This window comes from Leptosomus discolor, chromosome 3 (genome assembly GCF_034619465.1).
Source record: "Leptosomus discolor isolate bLepDis1 chromosome 3, bLepDis1.hap2, whole genome shotgun sequence".
In the NCBI taxonomy this organism is placed as follows: Eukaryota; Metazoa; Chordata; class Aves; order Leptosomiformes; family Leptosomidae; genus Leptosomus; species Leptosomus discolor.
In genome coordinates, this window is record NC_141393.1 from 10,833,067 (window position 1) to 10,858,220 (window position 25,154).

The 25,154-nt window shown below is 42.2% G+C and overlaps 1 protein-coding gene across 1 annotated transcript; it reads right to left on the minus strand.

The window, feature by feature from the left end:
• Positions 1-9,330: 9,330 nt before the first annotated feature.
• Positions 9,331-25,154, minus strand: LOC147415792 (inverted formin-2-like). Its single transcript, XM_086463459.1, has 13 exons — positions 25,122-25,154; positions 24,319-24,826; positions 22,277-22,419; positions 21,709-21,770; positions 20,223-20,325; positions 19,511-19,596; positions 18,355-18,455; positions 17,042-17,112; positions 16,830-16,937; positions 16,164-16,234; positions 14,414-14,534; positions 13,525-13,689; positions 9,331-9,453 (listed from the first exon to the last, which is right to left on the minus strand). Exons 1-13 carry the CDS (start codon positions 25,152-25,154, stop codon positions 9,331-9,333), a joined length of 1,695 nt encoding a protein of 564 aa, XP_086319585.1.

Genomic DNA, 25,154 nt, shown 5'->3' on the forward strand with positions numbered 1-25,154 from the left:
CCCTGCGCGCTGCCCGCGCCGCCCCGCCGCCGCCGGCCTTTAACGGCGCCGCCGCCGCCCGCCCCGCGCGGCGCGCTGACGTGCGGGTCCGGCTGCCCCGCCGGCCTCGGCCGCCCCGCGCGGCCCCGCGCGCACACGCACCGGCCCCGCGCGCGGCCGGTCTGTTCACGCACACGCAGTCTCGTGCGCACAGTCTCCCCGCGCCCCCCCCCCCCCCCCCCCCCCCCCCCACGCGCAGCCTCACCCACGCGGGCACACGCACGGTCTCACACACACGTAGTCTCCCCGCGCCCCGCCCCCCCCCCCCCCCCCCCCGCGCAGCCTCACCCACACGCGGTCTCTCACGCAGTCTCCACGCACACGCACACCCCAGACCGCCGCGGCGCTGGGGCCGTGGCACGGCGAGGCAAGCGCGTGTGACAGGGGCACCTCGGAGGGACCGTGGGCCTGTGTCACACGCTTGCCTCAGGCAGGCAGGCCTGTGGCACGGACGGACAGACGTTGGGCTGGGTCGTGCGGGGCTGGGGCACTGCGAGGCGGGCTCACGCGAGGGTCTGAGGCGTGCGGCTGGGTCACTGTCAGGGGTCTGAGGCGTGCGGCCGTGTCGCTTTGACACGGGTCCGGGGCGTGTGGCTGTCATGGCGGTCTGAGGCTCGTGGGGCCATGTCATGGGGACATACAGACACGTGCTGTCCTGAGGTGCGTGACTGTCACTGTGAGACGCGTGAGCAGTGCTGAGGGGTGTGTGACAGTGACACAGCGAGACAAGCCCATGCGCTAGTCTTAGCCACGGGGGCTGTGTCACTGTGAGACACACACGCCCAGTCCTGAGGCACATGAGCCTGTGTTGCTGCCAGACAGACAGACAGACACTGGCCTGAGGAACGCGGGCCTGCGTCACTGCCAGACGGGCGTTGCCCTGAGGCGTTTGGGACTGTCGCTGTCAAACACACAGAGAACTGCACACGCAGAGTAGGTTGACACATGCGCCAGTACGCTCAGAATACCCCGTGATACCCAACAGTCGGAGGGAGAAGGACAGGCGCACAAGCTACCCAGCACACACGGGTCATGAGACACAAACATCCACCCGCTGGCCCGAGAACCATGGGCAGGCGCGCTTTGAACTTGACAGACACATGCACTAGCCTAAAATACATGCGACTGTGGGTACTGAACTGGCACACGCCCCACTGACAGGCACATACATACCCTGTCCTGGTGGCCTGAGACACCCGAGACCATTTCAGTGCGGCACACATGCACACCCACACGTGCACTCACACACTGGCCTGAAGAAACACAGGAGTGTCACTGTGAGACAAACAAGCAAGCTGGATGGAGCTGTGTCACAGGGATATTTTCACGCCTGCTTCCCTGGTGTGGCAGGGGAACAGACAGTGTCTGGCACCCGTAACCCCCTCCCCACGCATGAGCCATACACTAGGCTTGTAACACACATCCTTTGGCTCCAGGCATGTGGCACCATGTCCTTTAAAAAAGCAGCTTGAAAAGTGTAAGCTTACAGGCTGGTCTGAGGCACGTGCAACCGTGTTAGTATCAGGTACATATATGCACGTACGTGCCTGCACACACACGCATGCACAGAATTGAAACACCTGCAGAACGTACCAGGTTGCAGCTTCAGGCAGGGGGAACGGCACCAGCTGCTGCTTTCACGCTCTACCTGGCAAATGAATGCGTGTGATTCCTACCATGAGAGCCAGTGACAGAAATTCAGCTTTTCCAAGTGACACATTCCTTCTCTTACACTGTGGCTCAGATGAGATGCCACGATACATAGGAGATCACACAAGCACGTTGTGTACGTGGTGGCCGAAAGGCAGAAGGGTACTCCTGCAATCCATTACTCTGGTATAATGATGAAAAGAAAGTACTGGAATACTGGAACGAACTCCTGAGAAATAAAAACATGGCAGCATGTACAGCCCATTTCCAACGTGCATATGTGGGCTCTGTGCGTGTATGCATATACATAAGCATCTACCCATGCGTATGCACATACATGTATGTGTTTACATATATGCACGTATAGAAATAGTATAGAATGTATTCTGGACGCCAGCACCTTGTAAGCATTTGTGCTGGCAAACAGCAGATGTTTGCTCTACTCCATCTCTAGCATTTGCAATATTTCCTCTAGGAAAAGGAGGTAGGGAAGATTTAACGCTCCGTGTGCTCCAGCTGAGCATTAGCATCAATCGGTGGAGGTGCTAAATGCAGAAGAGAAAACTGGAAGGGAGCTCCTGATGTTTCAGCCTGGTTTCCCCCGCTACCACAGTCAACTAAATCATACAACACCTCGCTATTCCTACTGAATAACTGTTCCAGACCTCTTCTAGTTAGAAACGTCTGCTAATTTCCAGTCTTCTGGCCAATTTATATCTGTATGTTCTGTGCTGACGTTGCCATTTAGTTTAAATACTTCTTCCTCTCCCTTTCCTGTGTATATATTTATAGAAGGAGTTACATCCAGTCTCTGGCTTTGTTTTGTCTCAGCAGAAAAAGACAAGATTTTTTTACGCTTCTCCTCTGAAGACTGGCTCTAAATTCGCTGGTTGTTCTCCTCTGCCTGCCCTGCACCTGTTCTGAATTTGGTTCTTGTTTCTTGGATATGGGCAGCTAGAATTGTACACTATGGTCCACGTCAAGTTCCTTGCTACCCTCTACACAGGAATTAATGTCTTCTTTCCGCTGGAGAGATCTCACCCAAGACATTCCTGGAATCATCAAATTTCACATATGTGGTGAAAGTTGGCTCCTTTCCCACTTCTTTGCTGCTATCTCACTGGTATCTCGCACACTGAAATGGCATGTCATGTATATATTCACAGCCAGAGGCCACGTGCAATATAACATGGCCTGAAAGACAAGCATCCAGCTTGGGTTTCAGAATCTTGCATTTTAGAATTTTAACCTTTACTTTTATTTTGACCATTAATTCAGTCCTAAGGATGGAAGGTTACTGTGAAGTTTTTTAAGACATTTCGTTCCTGTGGCCTAATGCGCACCAAATGTCTGGCCACAGCTCCTCAAGCATAGGCTTTACGGCAGACTCTTTGGGCTTCCTGCCCTGCTACCAGCCGGTCTAGAGCTGCCCAGCATCCCAGACCAGTTGAGCTTGAACTTGTTCCACCTGACATGGGAACAGCCAGCGCTGGCCATGTTTCTCTTCATGGGCACACGCTGACAGCTCGTGGACTTCATCTGAAAAACTTCTGCGCTGGTCTGTCGTCTCCTCAATCATATGCAGCCAGCCTGGTCCTGCTATGCAACAGAAATTCTTGTTAATGACTTAATTTTCTCTTTACCTGATACCTTAGCCCCTTTTGTAATTGCACTTGCCTCATACTCCGTACCACATTGTCTCAATGAAGTCCATGTCTACTGTGTTTGGTCTATCTTGATAGTTGGCAAAGGAAGCCGGTGCTGGAGTGGTCTGTTTCTACTTTTGCTCATCCCTTTTGTACTTTATCCCAGTTTTATTTCCCTCCAGGCTTTTATTTCCTTCATAAATTTCCTCTAAAGCTTTCCTTACTGTTCCATCAAAGCTTTCAGATTGTTTTGCTGCTTAATAACAAAATAATTTTGTCCACTAAATAAAAATTGAGTCATCTCATTGTGGAATAAGTATTTGTCGGGCATTATGTTTACGGTTGTATTTACAGTTTGAAAACATGAGCACCAAGGATGGCAAAATGTAGCAGTGGTGTCACTCAGTTCCCTCACACACACGCTAATTCTCCTCAAAACTGACAGCTCGCGAGTCAGCTCCACACAGCTAGAATATAAAAATACTCTTTGCTGCAAGAAATACATATTCCTGGTGCTGTTCCTCTGCAGGAGAAGCTGTATACAGCTACATTTTGAAGTCAGAGAGGATCCCAGAGTTATATTTATTATTACTTTTATGGCATTTCACATTGCAATTCTTGCCTTTTTTTTTTTTTTTTTTTTTTTTTGTTTCTTCATGATACTCTACACTTATTAGTGTAGGAACTCAAATCTTGCCAGAGTAATGTTATTGCTGTCCTTCTGTTTGGTCGGTTGGTTATTGGTTATACTGTACCCGTTTCTTTAAAAGCAAATCATCCCGGCATGACTATGTGTAAATGGCCCTGCTTAAGGACAGAATTTTTTTAGCAGGAGATGACAGTGTTTTCAACTGTTTGTTCTTTGTGGCTCTCAGCCAGTTATATGTTAATAACCTTCATATATCTTCAAAGTGACTGGCGTGGTGGAAATTTCTGCGCTTTTTTTTTGATGTGTGGTGCTTTATACTTTAGGGCAGCTGACAGGAGCAGAGTATGTCCACATGGTTAAAGCAGTACACTTTAGATTTACTGCAGAACGGATTAACTAAAACTATACTCCTTTCCAGAACTACGTTTTTACCGAACACTTGTTTTTTCACAGCACTGATAAAATTAGTAAAATGGTGCAAAAGCACATGAAGGGCTGTACTTGGACAGCAGTGAAGAATGATTTATTTGGACAAAGCGCACATCAAATAGTAAAGGCTCTGTTTGTGGTCAAAATTTTTTTCTGTTTCCATGAAAGATTTGGAGCGTGAATGGAGTGCGTTTATTGAATGTGCAGATGGCACGAAGCTGGAAGCAACAAGAATGGTGCTGGAGACCAGGATATTTCTCTGTACAGCAGTCAGAATGTTACATGGTTGCAAAAGAAGTCAAACATCATGCTGAGGTGGAAGAACAACCCCTAAAATGCAGGAAGATGTCTTTTCCCTCTCCTCAGCGCTGCTAAACCACCCAGCTGTAGATCCAGCACTGTGCTGTGAGGAAGAGGAGATCCAGTTGAAGAAAACCTGGAAGGTGCCACAAGTGCACGAATATAAATTTGGAAAACCCTAGGATGAAAAAACTAGGGAAGCCCTGGAATGAAAAACTGAAAAGGCTGGCCTTGTTTAGTCTAGGAAGAAAAAGAGCAGAGGTGACATGGTAACAGCCTCCAAATCCGTGAAAGCCAGCTGCAAATTAAAACGGAGTGGTATCGTATTTTCTCTGTGGTGGATACCATGAAATGAAAGGAGATTGTATCTTTTATTAGACTAAACCAACTGCTCTGATAAACGTGGACAAACTTGAAGGCATCTGAAGCTTTATTAAGGTTGAAACAGAAGCTGCGGGTAAGACCATCTTTGTTCCGACTCTGCTCATAAGGATAGCATTTTAGCACAGCAACGGTTTAGCTCCACCTCAGTCCAGCAGCAGCTTGTCCAGGCTGCAGGATTCCCGTGTCCTTGGGCATTTTTTGAGAAGAGATTAGGGAAAAATGATTCAGCATTAGCTGCTTTGAGTTAGACCAGCTTTACTAACCCTGTAAGTCCCAGTGCTGTAGGTCTTTTCTGAAGACTTTGACCCAAACCCTCAAAAAGTACGCATGCATCTGTTTAGATGCCCAGGTCAAATACTTAAAGAACAGTTAAAAAGCTGCTCAGCTGCCACCGAATTCTGTAATCACCTACATGTCTGCGGGTGGGCACAGGCAATTTGTCCCAGGGTTCAGTTTGTTGTGTCAAGCTATGAGAGGGGTCTCACATCGGGTGTTCTGCTTTGCTACCAGGTCCCTCCTTCATGAACACTCAATGTATAAACCAGAGCAAATGCCCCCAAGATTGTTCTGGGACTACAGACTGACTGAGGAGTCAGCTGTGATGTGACAGACACTGATCGGTTCAAATCTGTGTTTCTCCTCTGACTAGAGACAGACACCTCTGGCACCCCGGAGTGAGCCCTCAAATAGCTGAACTGTGTAGCATCTTTCTCTGCATAACAAATAATCCAGCTGATACCAAAGCTGGAGGCTTCAGCTGGTTGAGTAAATGACATGCACAGAAATGAGATTGCATAAAACCTATGGAAAGATGTTAAAAACACGTTTCAGTGAAACAAGCTCAATTTCAGTCACCTCTCCAGCCAATATAATGACTTGAAGGGTCTACAGGCAGATTTATATTTTAAAAAAGAGATTAAAGGTGCATTGCAATATAGCTGTGCTCCTTTATGCCTATGACAGCGTGGCCTGAAGCCTGTCAGGCTCCCAGTAAAAGAACTGTGGCAAACTCATTGAACTCCAGGGTGCAGAGTCAGGCTTTTTTAAAAAAAAAAATCTTTGCAGTTTTCTAGAATTCATGTGGAATTAATTTAACTGCTTAACAGTTTTATATTGCCAGATGCAATTAAGAAGCTTTTTCTCATTTATTCACGGTCTTGTTTAGGAGATAAAGATCCAGATAGTCTATTCTTGCAGTTGTGCTTAAAAATAAAGAAAAATACTATGACAGGTTTCACAATCAGCACAGGAAAAAGAACTTGCTCAGGATCTTATTTGCTAGTATGTGATTTAAAACCACAACTAATAAGCCTGATTCAGGTGCATTTGTTTGGCTTTGTTTACTAAAATGAACATATACAAAAGTGAAATACATCCTGGATTACAAATACACACTAGAGTACAATGTAGTTTTAAGTAAACTCACCACTGAAAGTTGGACTTGTCCTTAACACACAGTTTCTAAACCATTATTACATGCATTAAAAGAGCAAATCCAAGCAATGCAACAGTAACCCAGTAAGATTTTAGCAGCAGAACATTTGCTTATTTCTGCAGCTCTCAAAGACTTGATGCTTTTGCTACTGCAAGACCAATTTATGCTGATGACATTTTGTCATATATCAGTTTGTTACTTACAGACACCTGAGTAAATCCTGTGTAAGCAGACAGTAGGAAACTTGTCAGAGAAAAGCTATGGAACTCCTGTACTGTTCATCAAAATTTACTTGTTCTTTATCTTTTAATAGCATTTAGTTTTCTGCTGCAGTTACAGTATTAAAGCTATGTACATAAATTCTCACCAGATAATTAACTGCACATTTTCACTTTTTGTTCTTACCTGGTTTTGCTCTGATGCTTACTCTGGTCATTATCTGTCCCCCCAAATTTCCATTAGAAGCAGCTTATTTTTCCGTTTGTTAGCTAAAGAAACCTCTATATGTTATTTCTCTTGAAATAACATATAAATATTATATTATACATTATTTCTCTTGAAATAACATACAGAATTAGTCTTTGCAAGTGTCTGATACAATTCTTCTGAAGAATTTAAATGCTCAGTAATGGAAGCTGCCACAAAAGAAGCTCAAGAAAATATAGCAGTATAGTTACTTAATCCATTATCAAGTGTGGGAAAAAAATGTAATGTAAATACATATGTAAACATGTTCAGAGGAGTTAAAAAAACCCTAGATGTGTGAATCTCTGGAATCAACAGAAGCCTATTGCCAAACTTTTTTAGGAAATCGTATCTTAAATTTTGTTCACAGAAAAGCTGTTTTTAATGCATGGAATCAAGCAGGATATTGCTCAGTTCTCTTAATCGTGACATATGTTTGAATTCTGGTAACAATTTCAGACTCAGCTTGGTTCTCAGCAATTTTCAGTAGCTGCAAGCTCTCCCTTGTAAATCTGTTAATAACACATCAGTGCTGGGTGCTTCTGCCTTCACCTCTTCTGTTTGGAGAGCGAGAGCGCGAGGTTATTGCCTGCCCCAAGAGACCTTGCTGCTGTGTGCTGTCTGCGGCAGATCTGTCAACTGCAGAGAAATGATCCTCAGACAACTGGATAAACCAGATATTGACACTGACAAAGCATGTGACTGCAGTTAAGGTCAGAGATTCAAAGGCTGTGGGATTGGGGCCTTAAAGATTTATGCACAGGATTACCCTGTGTGCTGTGTATCGCTGGCTTCAAGGGAGACACCTGCGAAGTTAAAGGTGTACTTAATTCTTCATGGAACCAGGCCTTGATAATCCTGTAAGCTGATGCTAATAGGGTTTCACCAGATTTACCGTCTTTTCATTTTCTCCTTCAGAAAATAAACATAGAAAATAATTACTTAACTTGCTAATTATGTGATTAAAAAAAAAGAAAAAAGGCTTTACATAGTCTGAAGAATGTTAAGATGAGCTCCAACATCCTGCCATGCCGGATCTGATACCCTCTATAATTTATGTCACCATATCCTGATGGGGATTAAAATAGATTAAAAAACCGCCTGATTCTCATTGTCACCAGTGCTACACACAGTTTTCTAAAATAAGTTCTGAAAGATAATTCAGAGTCTAAATGCTCTCTCATGTTTAAGTTTGTACCCCAAGAATTAACTCCACCTTCTCATAAATAACGACAGTTCCATCTAAACTGCGTGTTGGAAGTGCAGAAGGTTCTTCTGGTCTGATGCTCTTTCTCTTCAAGGGTTGAAGCACACCTTTAATCCTTACAACTGCTGAATGTCACTTTACAATTTTTTTTTGCCATATACTAAGTTACTTTTCTGCATTTACAGCAAAAAGTTTTATTGTTTTAGTCCGCAGCTTTACATTAAGCATGTTAACGATTGCGAAGTACGTAAAACATGTTTGCAGCACCGCTTGTCAAGACAATATTGAAAACTTTGTTTTGGTCAGCATTCAATTAATTTTGCGTATTTTAAAAATGTTTTTCTGAAGGTGAGTAACTGTGAAAGAGAAGCTAAAAGAAGGCCGCTTATTTAGACACCAGACAGAAGGAAATACAAGTTCCAAGGATTGAGCATCTAGTGTAATATTTACACGGACTCTACTCAGATTTACTGATGCCATTTTTGCAGTGGTTCTCTCAAGAATCAAGAATCTTAACCAAATGTTATTGGCAGAAATCTTCAAGAAAATTGGATGTCAAGTATTTGCCAAAATAAAATTTTAAAATATAGACGTGTCAATGTTAGCACTAGAACTGCTTCACACCCAGGTAGGCCCAGCACAGCAAACGCTTTTCTGCATTTACGTCAATCAGCTGCTCTTCAGCAAAGCACAGCTGCTCCTTTAAGCACACACATAACTGCTTTAAGGAATCCAGCCTCTCATCAGAAAAAAGCAAATGTTGTGGTAACAGTGACACGTGACACAGCTTTCCTACCACAGTGACACAGCGCAGCTTGAAGTTCAAGTATGTGCAACTTTCTATACCCCTAGAAGTCTTCCAACAACTATTCAGAGCAATAGCAGGACATCATCCACCTCAAAGCAAAATGGTAGTATCTTGCTCATTGGGAGTGATATTTTTTCCAACATCCCTATCATGATTTCTTCCCAGCATTCACATGCACTTGAAAATTGATGTCTTACTACACTATCTGCTTGACAGCTACATCATCCATGGCTAAATCACTCTCATTGTATTAGTTGAGCCACAGCTAAACAGATAATTTCCTCCTAATTAACAAAAGACTGTCTAATAACAACAGAATTAATTTTTGTTAAATGTACTTCTGTTTCCATACTCTCCCTTTAGCCTCTTCACATCTTCTCCTTTAAGCTGTTTCTTCCTTTTCTCAGGCCTTGAAGCTTGCTCCTTCCTTTCTTGGTTTTCCTGCATGCAGACAGAATGACAAAATAAGAGTTACTGAAGGTTAAGAAACTTTCAATTTGCAATGAGTAGGTATTCTAGATATGCCCTATGCACACTTAAAACTCTCAGCTGCCAGGGTTTGAGGGTAAATAGCAGAACAGACCTTCCTGGTCAATCCCTTTGGCCTTCTCTATATGATGAAGTTACCAGAAAACTATTTCATTAGCTTTAACTGACACGTTTTGACTATGGACTGAAAAGCATTCTTCTTAATTAGTCCCTTTGTCCACAAAACAAAACATTAGTTTAACTTAATTGGCATTCTAGAGATTTATCTCATAGCAATCTTGATTTTATACTGTTTGCATTCAGGGATTTCTACCAGGAGTTTCAGGAACTTTTCAACTGTGTTAAACAGCACTTCAGAGTTTGTCTTCAGGCACCCTTTAAATTTGCCAGCTGTATTTCTGCACTAGTGTTCAGTGGCAGAGTCTAAGCCGGATGTCTGTTGGTTCCAGTCATGCAACAGTGAGGGAGGCATAAATCCTATTTGCATTTATGCAGACAGGCAGGACTCTGGTTTCCACAGAGCTACTGGTACCAGGACAATATGATTAACAATTACTCCTAGTAAAGGAAGACCTTTACTCAGTGGAAGAGTATTTCTGGGTTTTGACAAGTAGCACAATCATAGGAGATGGTAGTTCTGAACAACTGGGGTAACCGGTTGTTAAGTCAAGATGAACATCAAGATGACAAAAGCTGTGTCCTAAAAGCTTATGCAGTCCTTGTTCCAGAGCTGCAATCATCATCAGAACATTGCCATCACCACCTGGAAGCTTGCCTGCCTTTGATTGCCACCAGTCAGTAGCTAATCTACATGTTGTAGGTGGATCAGTAATTATTTGGCCTGCTGTCATAGAGAGTGAGGTTGAGGGGGGTGCTCCTGTGTCGTATTATAAAATTTAATAATGTCCAGGAAGATGTTGATGATTTGGTGCTGATAGGACTCTTGATGAGTCTGGTCTCCTTTGCAGAGAGTTTGGCAGCAGCAAAGACATTTTCCCATTATAGTGATAGATTTGGTTGATTGCTATGGATCATCTGCCACTATTTCCGTAAGATGGGCTGAAGAAGTCCCAGGAAACATGGAAAAGTTTCTTAGAGCCTTTATAGAAAGCAAAAGTTTAGGATCCTTCGGTCCAAAGAGATTTGCAGACAAACAAAGAAAACTTGTGAACATGAATAGAGTTAGTCTCACTGAAATACAGGAGCATTATAGGCTCAAGGTTATGATGACCTTCGCTGGATGCCTAGAAAAGGAGAAACAAATGGTGTACTCTTGACAAAGAAAGAAAAGGGTGTATTTGCCCTGAATGGAGGGTGCTTCTGAACCATGGGGAGGCTAAAAGCCTTTCATCACTGTATGCCTCCTACATGCTAAAATTCCTGCTGTGTTTTAGCACAACGTCTTTAAGATATTATGGCAAGCCTGAACTGAAGTGTTCAGAAAAATAAAAAAAAAAAAAAACCACAACATAACGATTCGAAGTAAACACACTGTTAACGGAGTTTCTGCAACACATGAAAGCCCAACAAGGTAAAGTGGTGGCAAGGCAGCAGAGTGAATATTCACAATCCCTTCTCCATCTCCTGGATTACTGAAGGCAGCTGTATGGATGAGATTAAATGAAAGAGAGGTGTGCCTTTGGATTTGCACTTTGTGGGACATTGGATACTTGCTTGATCTTTGAATTAAAAGATGCTCCATGACAACTGTTTATCCCCACACTATCTAAAGCACATCCTGTTCCAACACCATACACGCCCTGCTGAGGAGCAGCTGCTCCCGCTCAGTTATCCTAGGGGAGGACTCAGAGCAGCTATCCCTGTGCATATCTGTTTGTGTAACCTCCGTCATCAACTGAGCACTTCCTACAGCAGATTTTGTTGAACTTTTTTTCTCCTTTTCCTGAGATTAGACAGCCTCTTTGTTGGGAGCTCCCCTCTTTGAACAGCTGCAAGTGCTAAGAGAAATCAAATGTTTCTCCCAATCCCCTATAATCACACAGTGTTTCTTTTGCCCGCAATTTTACAAGTCAGTTCTCAGTGTATCTCCAACTCTGTTTTTTTATCTCTGAGCTGGGAAGCTATTTTCTGCCCTTCTCCTTCTTCCTGCCATCTGCTCCTTTTATTTTTTGAGAACTGGTGAAACAGTCATCAGCTCTGCGTGACGAACCAGCTTCTTTTCTCTGTGTCAGTTTTGGGGATCATTTGGGTGTTTGAGAAGGTTTGGGATTTTTTTCCTCACCTCTTCAATTAGATGGAGAGGAAGAGGGTAGATGCTTAATATGGTAACTTCATTTGTGTAGCTCAGTTTTTGTTACCTGAAGGATAACAGACCAGAAAGAACCCTCAGGGAATGGAGAAGGATTTTGTTTAAACAAAGTAACAAAACCAAAATCTTTCTAGGTAATCTCAGGGGCCATGAAGGATCACTATCAAAATTATTTCCTTTCTTATTTATTGTGAGAATGGAAAGATAGCACTGAAGATTTTGGTAGTGCTAAAAGAACTGCTTCACATGGAAGACTCGTCTCAAAATAAAAGCTACTCCTTAGCTTTAAAGCTTACATCAAGTGACACTGGAAAGAGACGATGCATGTGGCTGATTCTAGTGTAAAAATCAAAACCACAGAACAAGAAGATGCTTTAAAAATTAAAATCTTCAACTTTTCAGCATGTTGCTGTTTCAAGCACAGACAGTATCTTTACTACAGTGATCATGAGAAAGCAAGGCGAGAAGGGAGAGGAGATTACATTACAGGTCTGCAATGAAGGTAACATGCATACAACATGGCTAACAGCTGTGGTACCTTTGAGGTGAGGTGCTGTTGAGAAATGGAACCAAAAATAGGATGAAAGGGGTTTTACATGTTGGGTAGATAGAAAGTAGCTTCTTTCTAGTTGCTCCAACCTGGCTGTGAACAAGCAGCACCCAAATAAGTAGTTTAAATCTTCTGCAGCTGTGCTAGGACACTATACAACCTTTATTGGGACTACTTGAAAGAGCTGCAGTTGCTGGCTTTACCCTCCACAGCAATTCTCCAGTATAGCTCTCCACAGATGCTGAGCCATTATGTTCTTGAGTCTCTTAGTTCTTTCCTTCCTGCCTGCCTAGAGTTTTAGGAACTCTAAAGGGCAAGTGTATTGCCAAAGCATCTGTGGTTTGTAGGGTTTATGTTCCAGACTGTCTGTGGCGCTATCGCATCATTTTGGAGCCTGTATTGCTTGCAAAATTGAAGCCCAGCGCCTCACAGGAGAAGCAGGTAACGGGCACATTACAGGATATATTTTTCATCTTTCATCTTCCAACACTTCTTCAGAAACTCCTTTGTTTTCACCTGAAACTACAATCTGCCCTAAAGCACTCCTTCAACCTCTCTTGCCTTGACGTTGCCCAGTACAGTTGTCTGTATTCTTGCAATACATGTAATGTGGATGATTCCCTCTATAGAAAGAAAGTCCGGTCTGGGGCTCTCCTGGAGTCAGTACAGGAATGGGTGATTGTTGCTGGTAAAATATATAAATGTGAAGCCACTATCACCTGGCGTTAAGAAAACCCTAGAGGAAGTACACTAGTTCAGGTGTGAAGTATGTAGCAGGGGACGTGAAATGGAGTTTTACTGGAGGCTTACTAATCAGAAGGTGTTCCACACATTTTTTATGGTGAAGTTGCTGTTTTCTTACTCCTTATTGCAAGGAGTAAAGTCTTATGAATTATTAAAGTGCCAAATATAATATCTTGGGAGATTTGTAGTTTTGTAGGAGACAGAAAACATACTGCTTTGAACTAACTGGTACAATGAAATACCTACACGTAAACATATCTTCGAATTAGGCTTTCCCTAAAGGGGAAATTTACTTTTGCCTATTGGCAAAGCCTATAAAGCATATAAGGTTGCTCATTCTTTCACACACCACTAAGCTTCTATTGTGTTGAGGCCTGATTAAAGAAAAAACAAAACCAAAAAAACACCACCCCCCTAAAACTTCTCAATCTATTTCTAAACGGTCACAAATGCAAACCACCTGTAAGGCCTTGAGGAAGTGCTCTCTGAAGGTTTTCATTGTGCTAAATACATCTTCCAAAGACAATTTTTTTTCGTCTTCACATAGATAATCAGCAAGTTCTTTCTTCTTCTTTTCAATGGTGGCAAACTCCTTCTGCAGGTCCTTGGAAGCATCAAGACTGCCCTGAGACACAGTTTGCAACACAATTTATGCATATTAAGAAGCAGCTTATTCTGAGCTGCCCAGAAGACTCAAGCCCGTTAACACAGAGTAGCCAGTTTTTTAAAAACTGACAATTAAGTTTGGTTCAAAATGTGTGATATTTTCTTCCTAATTGAACCATCTGCATTTTCCTTGGTTTCATTTGGCCCAAAGCAGCTCATTGTATGTTGCCACTTTCATTGTACAACCACGTGGAAATCTGACACAACCTGGGATAATCGATCAAGGGAGATACAGCACCAGGATTTCTGCCTTTTAGCTTTAGTTAAGTGACCCTGTTTTGAGAACATGAAAGGCTAGGATGTTTGGAAATACGTGCAAAGAAAAAGCGTATTACAAATCTGTTCACTTTTTCCACCCGAAGAACAGCGAGACAAAGCGTGTTTCTGTACTGCACTGTATGCATTTATAGTTGCATCCTGCACTTCATTTTTAGGGCCTTCCTTTCTTTCACCCACACACAAAGCTGACTGGTCCTCAGCTGTTTCCTCATCACAATAGCACATTACAGAAGTGGAGGGGAACCTGGGATGCTCCTTCCACCAGGGCACAGGGTGCGTGCTGCTATGACCCCTTTCCCATAAAGCTCTGTGTCCATTTGCACCCTGAATTACAGTGCTTTTGAAAAGAGTTTTAAAGTGTTTAGGAAGAAGGATGGGAAGCGTGTCACACCCACATTACCTACTTGAACAGATTTTCCATGCTGTATTTTTAAATCGTCTGTCGACAAAAATAAACGCTTCTCTATTTCCAACAGTTTCTTCAAATTGGCACCTGCCTCAGCCCGTATAACATCAAAGTGGATTCTGAAAGGTCCACAAAAGGGACAATACACTGAAGGGGTGAGTCCTTTGTTTTCGTTAAGTTAGAAGATTAGTATAAACAGTATCATCTCTGCAAATTAATGTAGAATTAATTGCCGAACTTGACCTCTGCTTTTGCAGGTAGTTCTCCTTTATATAAATCCTTTTCCATGTCCTCATCTAAGAAAGAAACTGTGCTTTTGCCCTCACTACCTCCCTGGACAGACTTTGGAAGAACCTCACTGCTCTAGTATCCCAAAAACTCCTCCAAAATTTCCAGTCTATTTTTATTCATAGGCAACACACACTCATCCCCCTTGTGCCAATACTGTCCTTACTTAGCTGGTTCTTCTCCCTCCTTGCCTTTTCTCCCTAATCTATTTATGGTCCAAAATTGTATCTCTTCTCAGAGTTTGTTTAGCTCACGTCGAGACCCAAACATGTTACACTGCTGAACCAAATTAATCTATGGTTCCGATCTGCTCTTCGTGCCAGAGAAAAAATACTGAATCAGCAAAACCTGCTGTGGTGTTTCACAGTGCATCCAGATGTGAGCAGCATTAGAAGGGTCCCTTGCAGGATTTGCATTGTAAACAGTTCTCCACAGGTTGATTAGCAAATCAATTTTGTAAATTTGAGAGTTTGACTAAACTAGAGGGCAATTACTTTATAAAAAAAGGGCACTTCTATATCATTGACCAGCAAAAGTTACAAGAAAAATCTGTTATTACAATTTATATTATTTATTTATATTAAACCCCCCTATTATCACACAACCCAAAAAGAAATGCATGTTTCAAGACAACGTCCAACTTAAACTCTGCACAGATAACTCACAAAAGCCATAATAATTTGCATTACTGAATAAAAATACTTAAAATATATATATATATATAACAAATGTTAATTAATCTCCAGATTGACGTTACCCCTGCTTCTAGTTGCAAGGAAATGTAAAACACTGCAAGGTTCCTATGAATTCATAACAGGATTAAAAAATGTTAATCCTGGTGCTATAAATGTGGATTCTAGTTAGTGTAATTTAATGTATCTCCATGTGTTTCTTCCAAGTTACACAGAAAGAGCTGGTGTTAGACTTGTGATGCTTTTAGGTACATGGAGGAAAGTCTGCAGAAACAGAGGTTTTTCCTTCTACTCACATATATTATAAACTTGTGTTGATACTCAACTTGGGGACTCCTGAGGTCCCCCAACTGCCAGTAAGTCACCCCAATCATTCCCTCCTTACGTCAGCTCTGCACACATACCTCCTGACGGGCTTGCACATGAATATGACTGAGAAATTTCAGGGAAGATATGTTTCTATTGCAATATGTGGAAGAAGAATCTGGCCCTTCAAAATGAGGGAGTTCGCTATTCACACAGTTTTACACTACTTCTAAGGCAGTACTGGATCGTCCAAAAGAAAAATCACACTGAGCTCCACATAAAAAGTCTTAACCAGGTTGATTTATAAATCTCAACACTGTTTGGTGTTAGAAGGGAACCTCTCTCTCCCACAGCAGAGAAGTCCTGTGACCTTATTACACCACCATAAAATGACTCAGCTCCTTGTTGGCTTTAAAGAGGCTGGCAATTCATACATGACAAATACAAACAATAATGTCCTACCCTGCTGCCTTGGAAACAAAGTCAAGATCTCTGGGAAGCTGCAGCAGATCTGTGTGGTTTTTTCCAACCTCCTAAAATTGAAGTGGAGAATGGTTACCTTGCACAGTCAGTCAAAGTGTATGAAAGTTTTCCAGCTGGACAACATCAGTACTGAAAAATTAACACGTCAGTTTTCATTCTTATAAGTGTAGGGGTAAACAGTCTTGTTCATTCTTTTTCTCATGTTAGCATGCATACGGAGTTAAAAAGAAAGCAAAAGGATTTTTTAACTGCTCAGGCTTACATCCCATGTGCTGCCACAGTGCACAAGCTGACCTGAGATTTTGTCTTAATACCGCTAAAATAAATTTCATTTGACAGATGCATTTGGAAGACATGTCAACACAAGGGAGCAGTTGGAGAAGAAGAGAAAGAAAACAGCAAGCAGACATATTAAGCAAACTTGAGAAAGGAAACCTAGTGTTAACTCTCTAAACATTACTGCATATGGATTTGATCCTGTCTGCACAGAGAGCAGTGGAAAAGCTTTCACTGTATTTCAGGCACAGAGACTCACTCCTCCAGACACCTGTGGTGGGGTGCTACCGAAGTCAAAGTCCCTTGACTTCCAGGGAATGGATATTTGAGAATAATGCACACAGGAATAATTTCACAGTTTTGTTGTACCTCCAAAATATGGTGAAGCAGAGTAATGCAGCTTTGGTTTGCTTTGGTTTCTGTTAGTCTGAGTAAGCCACTAATTTTAAAACCTCCAGCATTTCCAGTGTGATGTCCCTAGAAGATAGAGAATAAAGTTCCTTCCTTCACTTTCCAAGTCTTGCATCTGTATTTTCCTTTATCTTTAGAAATATAGCAATTCAAGAAATCAGTTTACTTACATAGTTCAGAAAGTTTCCAACTTTAAGAACCAGTTGACAGAAAATTGGCAGCCGGTGACTGGTAAGAAGTGCTGAAGAACAAAGAGAGAGACATTTTCAATAAATTAAATTAAATGATCTGAAATAGGATTTTCCTGAGGTTTGACAGTGGGGGTAACAAAATTCTCATCCAAGATTATATCAAGCCGTGGTTATGGATTTGGAAGTATACCAGCACAGAAATAAATCAGCTGAATGGAATTGGAATGAGTAAGTTTCTACTGTGGTCTTTTCTCTACAAATAGATGGAAAACTAGTTTTTCCCAACAAGTTTGGAGCATAGCTGTGTCATCCCTGCAGCCACTTATGAGGGAGAACTGCATATGAGAAGGTGTAGAAACTTGTGAAAGTCTATAGCCCCCATTTCCAGTACATATTATTCTAGGTTAAGAAAAGCAAAGGGATTTTTGCCTCTTTATCATCGTTAGCGAGAGTGATAAGCAGAAGCTGTGTATTGTAGCAGGAGAATTTGGGGTAAGAACAAATTTTTGGCAGAACTGGGACAGAAACACTGACCCACGCAATGGGATCGAGGGGGGATGACAGGGTGAGACTGCAGAGAGCTGTTCATTGCAACACAATGAGGAGTAACTATAGCACTGACATCAGACAGGCAGTTTTATATGCAAACATAAACAAAAGTGTTGTGGTTTAACTGTTCAGCAGCAGGCCAATGAGACTCTAAAACTGTTGAGCTGAAGCTAGAATTCAAGAGAAACTTAAAGAAAGAGCTAACTTAAAACTAAAAGCAAGGTTAATTTAGTGTGGAGGGGGTTCCTGAAACACTGGAGAACATCATCTGGGATGTCCATTTTGGAAGCCAAACCAGATTCTGGTATGTCACTGGGGCCTGCTCCACCACAGAGCTAAGCTGGACTGCAGCCAGCACTAGAGGAAAAAACTGGAACTGGTTCATTGCTGTGGACAAAAATCTCCATTTTTGCACGCAAAAATTTAACCTATATTCAAACAGAATCTGTCATTGACGTAAAGGCAATTTCCTCCTTCTCTGCTGAGCCACTGACAGGAGAGAGGTTTGCGTTTTTCGTCTTAACAGAAGCTATGCTTCAGAGCAGGAGAGCACAAATCGCAACTCCGCAGAATGAATTCTAGGAGCAAGTATCTGCAGAATCATTTTGACATTTGCTACGTATTCAGCAATTAAAAGGTTAAGTTTTATTAGATTGTAGCATATCCTACACTGATGTTATTCAGGTAGAAGGGAGGCTTCCTATGACTGAGCCTGGGCACAGGGACAGCACTGAGGTACTTACTTTCACAGGCTGTCCTGATGGCTTGTACTTTTGGCCACAAACACTCCAGCAGAATTTTTGTTTCCTCACAAATCAGCATACATTCAATCCGCAACTGGTAGCTGAAAGAGATCAGTGGAAAAAAATGCAACAAACACCATGGAAACAAAACCCACAGGCCTGATTAATTGACTTGTGTTCAGCAAGAGAATCACCCATTTTAGGCAAAGCGCAGTACCAGAATTGTTATGTTCTCTTTAATTCTCTGACACAAGAACTGGTTTATAAATAAATCAAACACTTAGATATTTCCAAAGATGTCCTAGAAACAATTACCATCTCCTCTTTCAGAAAGCAATGTTACACTGACATCTGGCAGTGACTTCCTTGCATAATGAGGCCATAATTTTTGACAATTCCTGGGCAGCACTAGCCAGGATTTTTGTTCTTCCTTTTAACTTCCCAAACAGAAATTCAAAATATTTTTGCAGTACTGTCCTTTAATGATATTTATGCCTTACCATGGATTAATGTTGTGGAAGAGCCATGAAAACATTTTCTGAAGTACTTTTAAAGCTAGGTATAAGTTTGAGAAAATGCAAAGCCACATTTTCACCACAACATTTTCAGAAAAGCGTCTCTGTTTGTGGCATGGCAATTGATCAGATTTACGGAGGACTATTAATATGAATTACGATGTATTGCTATGTTTTTATGAACAGCATAAAAATGTGTGTCTCATCTGACTTGGTAAAAATGAGGGAGGTGGTGAAAACACAGGCACTGCTGCGATTCACTCATGGGTTTGTGGGCTCTCTTTGGTAGACTGGAATCTCTAAACCAGGGGTGGAATTAATCAGCAGTCTGGCAGCAGGATTCAGTCTGCAACTTCATGCTACACAGATAGTAGCTGTACGACGGTCAAGAGTTTTCTCACTGACTTATTAATACCAAGGTGAATTTAACTGTGGTTTGCCAAAGGTGTCTGAAACCTTGTTTGGCCTTTGAGAAGGAAAAGTTTCTCAAACCAGCTCTACAAATAGCAGTCAGGTGATTTATCCTGAAGGCTGAGTGTCAGGAACATCCCTCTAGCACATGAAACAGAGACCTTAACTCTTATGGACAAATCTTGTAAGAACCACACTCATGGGTTGAAGACAAAGAAAATTTTGCTTACCTAGGAACTTCCAAGAGATGGAGATAAAACTGATCTCCATTTGCTAGTTCTGATTTTTCTTCTTTGTAAGATTTTAGGCCATTGATCTAATGGGAAATAAACCAGTAAAATACCCGCGTAAATACTTCTGGTTCTCAATCACTTCACTGGCTTTTCTGAACTTGCTGTGTGCACAGGCAATGAGACTGAGGCAGACAAACAATATATTGTGTATATGAACTAGTTTGCAAGGGCGAACACATAAGTTTTGTTTTGACTGGAAGGTCATCTGCATTTGTACAGCGCCTTGTATGACAAATTCCTGATCCACAGGCAGGGCTTCAGCAAGCTACAATGCATCCAAGTCTAGTGACCCCTTTAAAAAGACGCATCCTTTCTCCTCATTAAAATCTGTTCTGAAAGGCTCTTTATTCACCTGAATCCACAACTGCTAATGTACCTCATCCATCTAACTAGAACAATGGAAATAGAGAGCAGCAGCTGGTCTACACCTGTGTTGAGTCTCCCAACGTGCTATTGCCTAACCTTTTTGTGAAGAGGCCAAACCATTGCTGGGGCAGACTTCCCACCACTCTACCTCAGAAGGTCATTGACTGGCATGGTGCAGGAGGATGTAGGATCTGGTCATAATTTCTTGCTTTTAGCAGTGCAAGTGTTTCAAGCTGAGCACAAAACACAATGAACCCATCAGAATGACACACTTAATAGATACCTCATGGTCTTCAGGCAGCAGTTTAAGTAGTTGCTTCAGTATCTCAGCATCCAACTTGGATCTGTCCCCTTTCTGAACCATGGCAGCAATCTCTTCGTTGGAGCTGTAGGAAAGAGAGATGTGCTGTGGAGCAATGGCTTAGAGAGGAGTAACAGGACAAACAGAAGAGACCCCAATCTCTCAGCTAGCACTGTAGTAGTAGTAGTAGTAGTAAAAGCAAAGGATTTTTTTAAGCCTAAAGCAGTATTCCTCATAATTTAGGTGTGCTTTCTGGGCTTTGTTCACCTTTACACAACAAACCCTGAAGTCTCTCCTTTTACTGTGGGTGTCCAGTGTCTCTGAGAAGAGATTTACTTTTAAATTTCTCCACTGCTTGCAGCAAAGCTGACACTAAAACCAATGACTCTCCTCCTGCTGAGAAATATTTATAGATCCCAGAAGGTTTTACCCAAAATCCTTCCCTGAAAGTTTGGCAGACAACATGTCTTTGAAATGAGTCCAGAGTGCTCTGGTTTGGGCTCTGGAGAGCTCGTCTCCCTGCAGCTACCAGCGCTAATAGAGGCAGCACCTGGCTGCAGAGCTGCCTCATCCATCATGGGCGCAAGCAGGGCTCAAGTCTTTGATCCCACGGTCACTAGCTGCTCCCAGGAGAGCTTAACTGCTGCCTGGGGAATCATGCAGAGAGAGGAAATAGCAACTGAATTAGGCTATGCACAGCTCTTCCTCACTGAGAAGCAGTTTGCAATGGAAAAAGAGTAAAATAAAATTTAAGAAATCCCTCTGACCTATTCTGATTTATTCTTAACACAAAGGAACTTCTAGGCTGAGTTTCTTTTTGAAGCCCTCGTAACATGGGCCATTGCACAATGGGCAGGGAAAGAGCAGAACATCCATCTTCCTCCTGCAGTAGTTTCACGGAATATAAGAGTAAAGATATTTTGACTAAAACTGGTACAGATTCTTTTCTTTTGTTTTTCCTCTCCCCTGTGGGGACTGTGACTTGGTAAATTTCCATTTATTTAATTATAGAAACTGCTTCTTATTTATAGAAAAACTGCAAATAAAAACTATGTACTGCTATATGCTCTGAACCCCTGGAGATGTCTCTTTAAAATCAGTAAAGTAATTTGAAGATTCCAATCAGGAATCTTCACTAACAGTTGCTGCTAGCAGTTGATATTGATGTCAATAATACCAAAGAAAAATATTTTTTCCATATGTTTTTGCTGTTATTTATGAATATTGTCTCTAGAAATTAGTGGTCCATTTTAGATTTAATACCAGTTTGAGACATGATATTAATTGTCTGGAAAGAGACTGCTACATCTCATTAGTTAAAAAAAGAAAAGTAAAAGAAAAAGTGGACTCCTTGCTAAAGAAATAGAATGGTTATAAAGTATTTCTGCTAAATTTATTTCATTTAATGTCTGAATAAAGACATAGACACATCAAATAAGTAATTCACATGGTACTCTCCAAATCTTACCACTTAAATTGCTTCAGAAATATACTCAGAAGGAGGTTTTTCTTTGGGCTTATGAATGTGATCTGTGAAAAGAAAAAAAGCATTCAGCCAGAAATACATTTACCTTGATTTTAACAGAAAATCTAGAGCTTTTGTTTGTTTGCTGGGTGAGATTAATTCTTCTCTGGTAATAACATTATCAACAACCTTCATTGATCAAATTCAGAGCAATTTACAACAGTACAGGTTATTAGATCTGTTTTAGACAGGGAAAGAGGCAAAGGGATAGAGAAGGGAATTGATTTGTCTAGAGCATCCCAATTTATAAGAATTAATACTGAAATTCCCATGTTCGCCATCTCTCAGATGAAGACCTGTCCCTCAGCAGAGTTACTTCAGCATGTTTAATTGTAAACCTCTCCTGTGGGTTTTTTTTTTTCATGTAATCTTAGGCAATGGATATCAAAATACTTCAAAACTGTCTTGTTATGACTGACAACAATAAAAGGTGAATAAGCTTAGAATCATAGAAAGGTTTTCAGTTCCAAGAATTTTGCCAGGCTCTACAAAAAGCAAGCAGTCCAAGTACCTCTTTTGTTTTCTTTATCTTTGGCCCCATTTTCTCCTTAGGTGCTGTTGATGGGACAGAGAAAAGTAGCTCCAAGCTCGCGTAGTCAGGCTCTACAAGCTCTTTGCTGCTGCTTGGCATCACAGCCCACATGGAGTGTCTTTCTGTAAAAGAATGACACTTCAAGGTGGAACACAGAGGTAGAGGAGCTCTTCAAAGGCAGTGTGATTTGTGGAAGGGAAAACACTTAGAGGATGAATGAAATATGACTCTCATTAGTCCTGGACAAATGTTAATTATTTAAGAGTGGCAGCTCCCACAGACAGCATCCCAAAGATTTGAAGGCTAATTAAACTGGCAAACTACTGCCACATTTGATTCACTGAAGGCACTAGATGAACTTAATGGGTTGCTCCAGATTCGTTTTGCTATTGGTGACCGGCTCACATTGCAGAATTGTGGTACCCAAACAGGGGATATTGCATAGGCAAGAGGTAAGGACTCCCAAACCCAGCATTACCAGTATCATCAGGAGCCATCCTAATAACATACGGCACTCCAAAACATGAACTTGTCTACAACACTGGAATCTTTTAACAAAGGATCTTGCCTCCTTTTTCTTTAGGAGAGATTGCAACAGTGGCACTGAAGACATTTGAGATGAATCTGAATTTGTACCTCCACCCAAGAAAGCAGGCTACAGCTCAAACTCATTGTTTACGTATTTTATCATAGCAGAAAGTTCTTACCCCCTGATGTCCCCCTTTCTTGGTGATAAGCACAGAGAGCAACTATGAGATCTGTGTTGTCTGAACTCAGTATTAAAAGCTGCATCAAAAATGGAAGTGTGTTCACAGTCTCCTTGCTGAAGGTTGAACAGGACTTGCAAACCCCTTTGACAGACCACGTGTTAACCACAGGCCTTAGTGTTATTTGGGGGGGGGAACTCCCCCACAAATCATGTGGCTGTGGTCAGCATGAAATAAAGCTAGAGGCTACATCCTAACCTGAGGGTACCCCAGCTCTATTGACAAGAGATTTCAGCCCTGGATCTTCTGTCTGTGCAAGACACAAAAAAAAAAAAAAAAAAAAAAAAAAAAGTGAAAGCTTGAAATCTTCAGCTGAGAAGACACTCAGCAGTGATGTGCCAGGGGTTCATTAGGAAGAACCACAGAGCATGGCTGTTCAACAGATCTTTCCACTCAACACACTCAGAGCATTTTGCAAACCTTAGTTAGTGCAGATTCACAGTATCACTTTAACAAGTAACAAATACAGACGGAGAGGTTAAGAGAAGATAATTTTAGCAGCCACAGAGCCTCAGTTCAGTGCTTTTACCAAACTATTATTTCCTCCACTTCTTGGCAAAGGCCTGGCTCTCTGTATTTATTTGTGATTACTAATTTTTTGTAGGATTGTGTAGTGGTTTAACCCCAGCTGCCAATTAAGCACCACACGGCTGCTCACTCACTCCCCCAAGCAGTGGGATGCAGGAAAGAACCAGAAAAAAAATAAAAGTAATGGATTGAGATAAAGACAGTTTAATAGGATAGAAAAGTGATAATAATAATAATAATAATAGAATATACAAAACAAGCGATGCATAATACAAATGCTCACCACACACTGACCAATGCCCAGCCAACTCCCCCCAGTTTGTATACTGGGCATGACGTCACACGGTTTGGAATACCTCTGTGGCTCATTTGGGTCAGCTGTCCTGTCTGTGTCCCCTCCCAGCTCCTTGCGCACTCCCAGACTCCTCTGGCAGGGCAGCACGAGAAGCTGAAAAGTCCTTGACTTAGTGTAAACACGTCTTAGCAACAACTAAAACATCAGTGTGTTATCAACATTATTCTCATCCTAAATCCAAAACACAGCACAGTACCAGCTACTAGGAAGAAAATTAACTTTATTCCAGCCGAAACCCGGACTGACTGAAAGTGAGCAATGGGAGCACCTCTGGGACCTGACTTACTGAGTCAAGGCCTGGCACCCCAACATTTTTGTTTGGATGTGAAGTAAATGAACCCATCAGCCCAGTGTTACAAACAAATACGTACGTCTCACCACGTCAGAGGGGAGCTTCTGCCAGTGAAACACCTTCATCCTCAATGTCGGTATCTTCTTAAGGCGGGGCTGCCCCCCGTATCCACAAGTAAGATGATTGCACTCAGGATCACTGCATGGCTGGGGGGGTGAGAGCAACGGAGCATTTATGCCAGACACGGGGAAGGGTGGAGGAGGCACCTTGTGCCCAGGGGGTAGGTGTGGAGGGGGTGGCAGCAGTGGTAGCAGAGCCAGCATGGCAGACTGTCCTTGTGAGGATGGGGAAGCATCTTGCTGGGAAATTGACGTGTTCCCTGGAGGTTGCTGTGGCTTCCTGGAAAGGCCAGTTGTTGGAGAAAGGCTCAGGTCTGCACTGGGGTTCTTCTCTTCCATGTCCATATCAGCTTGAATGCATTTGTTCACCTTTTGTACAGATCTTCCGGTCACTGTTTTGTGGTGACTGGGGCACTGCATGCTTGATAGCAGGTTCTCTGTGGCTTGCCCTGGTCCCGTTTTCCTGCTCTACAAGACAATGAGGAGGTGCCTGGATTAGCAAAGTTCCTCACAACCACTGGCTGCTTCTAACTCCCACAGACAAACAGAAACAACAGTGACCTTCCCATTAAGGTAAACAGCAGAAATATTTCTATCTGCTTTACAAGTGACATTTCATGGTGGTTTCAGCTGTATGAGTCAGAAGCAAAGCAGCATCACTGGCCATAAGGTTTCTTTTTGATTTCCCTTGATCCTTCTACCTTCTTGTTATGACACATAAAGAAAGGAAGAACAAATAGCTATCAACATAGTAAATCTCTACCTGATTGCTTTTTTCCCCTTGTTGCTCAGTCAT

Excerpts from the sequence above, each read along its gene's own strand:
- LOC147415792 (XM_086463459.1), bottom strand. The coding sequence starts at position 25,154 with ATGACTGAGCAACAAGGGGAAAAAAGCAATCAG. Across the intron at positions 22,420-24,318 it reads CCCCTCTGACGTGGTGAGAC|AAAGACACTCCATGTGGGCT; the intron begins GTACGTATTTGT and ends ATTCTTTTACAG. Across the intron at positions 14,535-16,163 it reads TTTGTTTCCAAGGCAGCAGG|AATCCACTTTGATGTTATAC; the intron begins GTAGGACATTAT and ends TGGACCTTTCAG.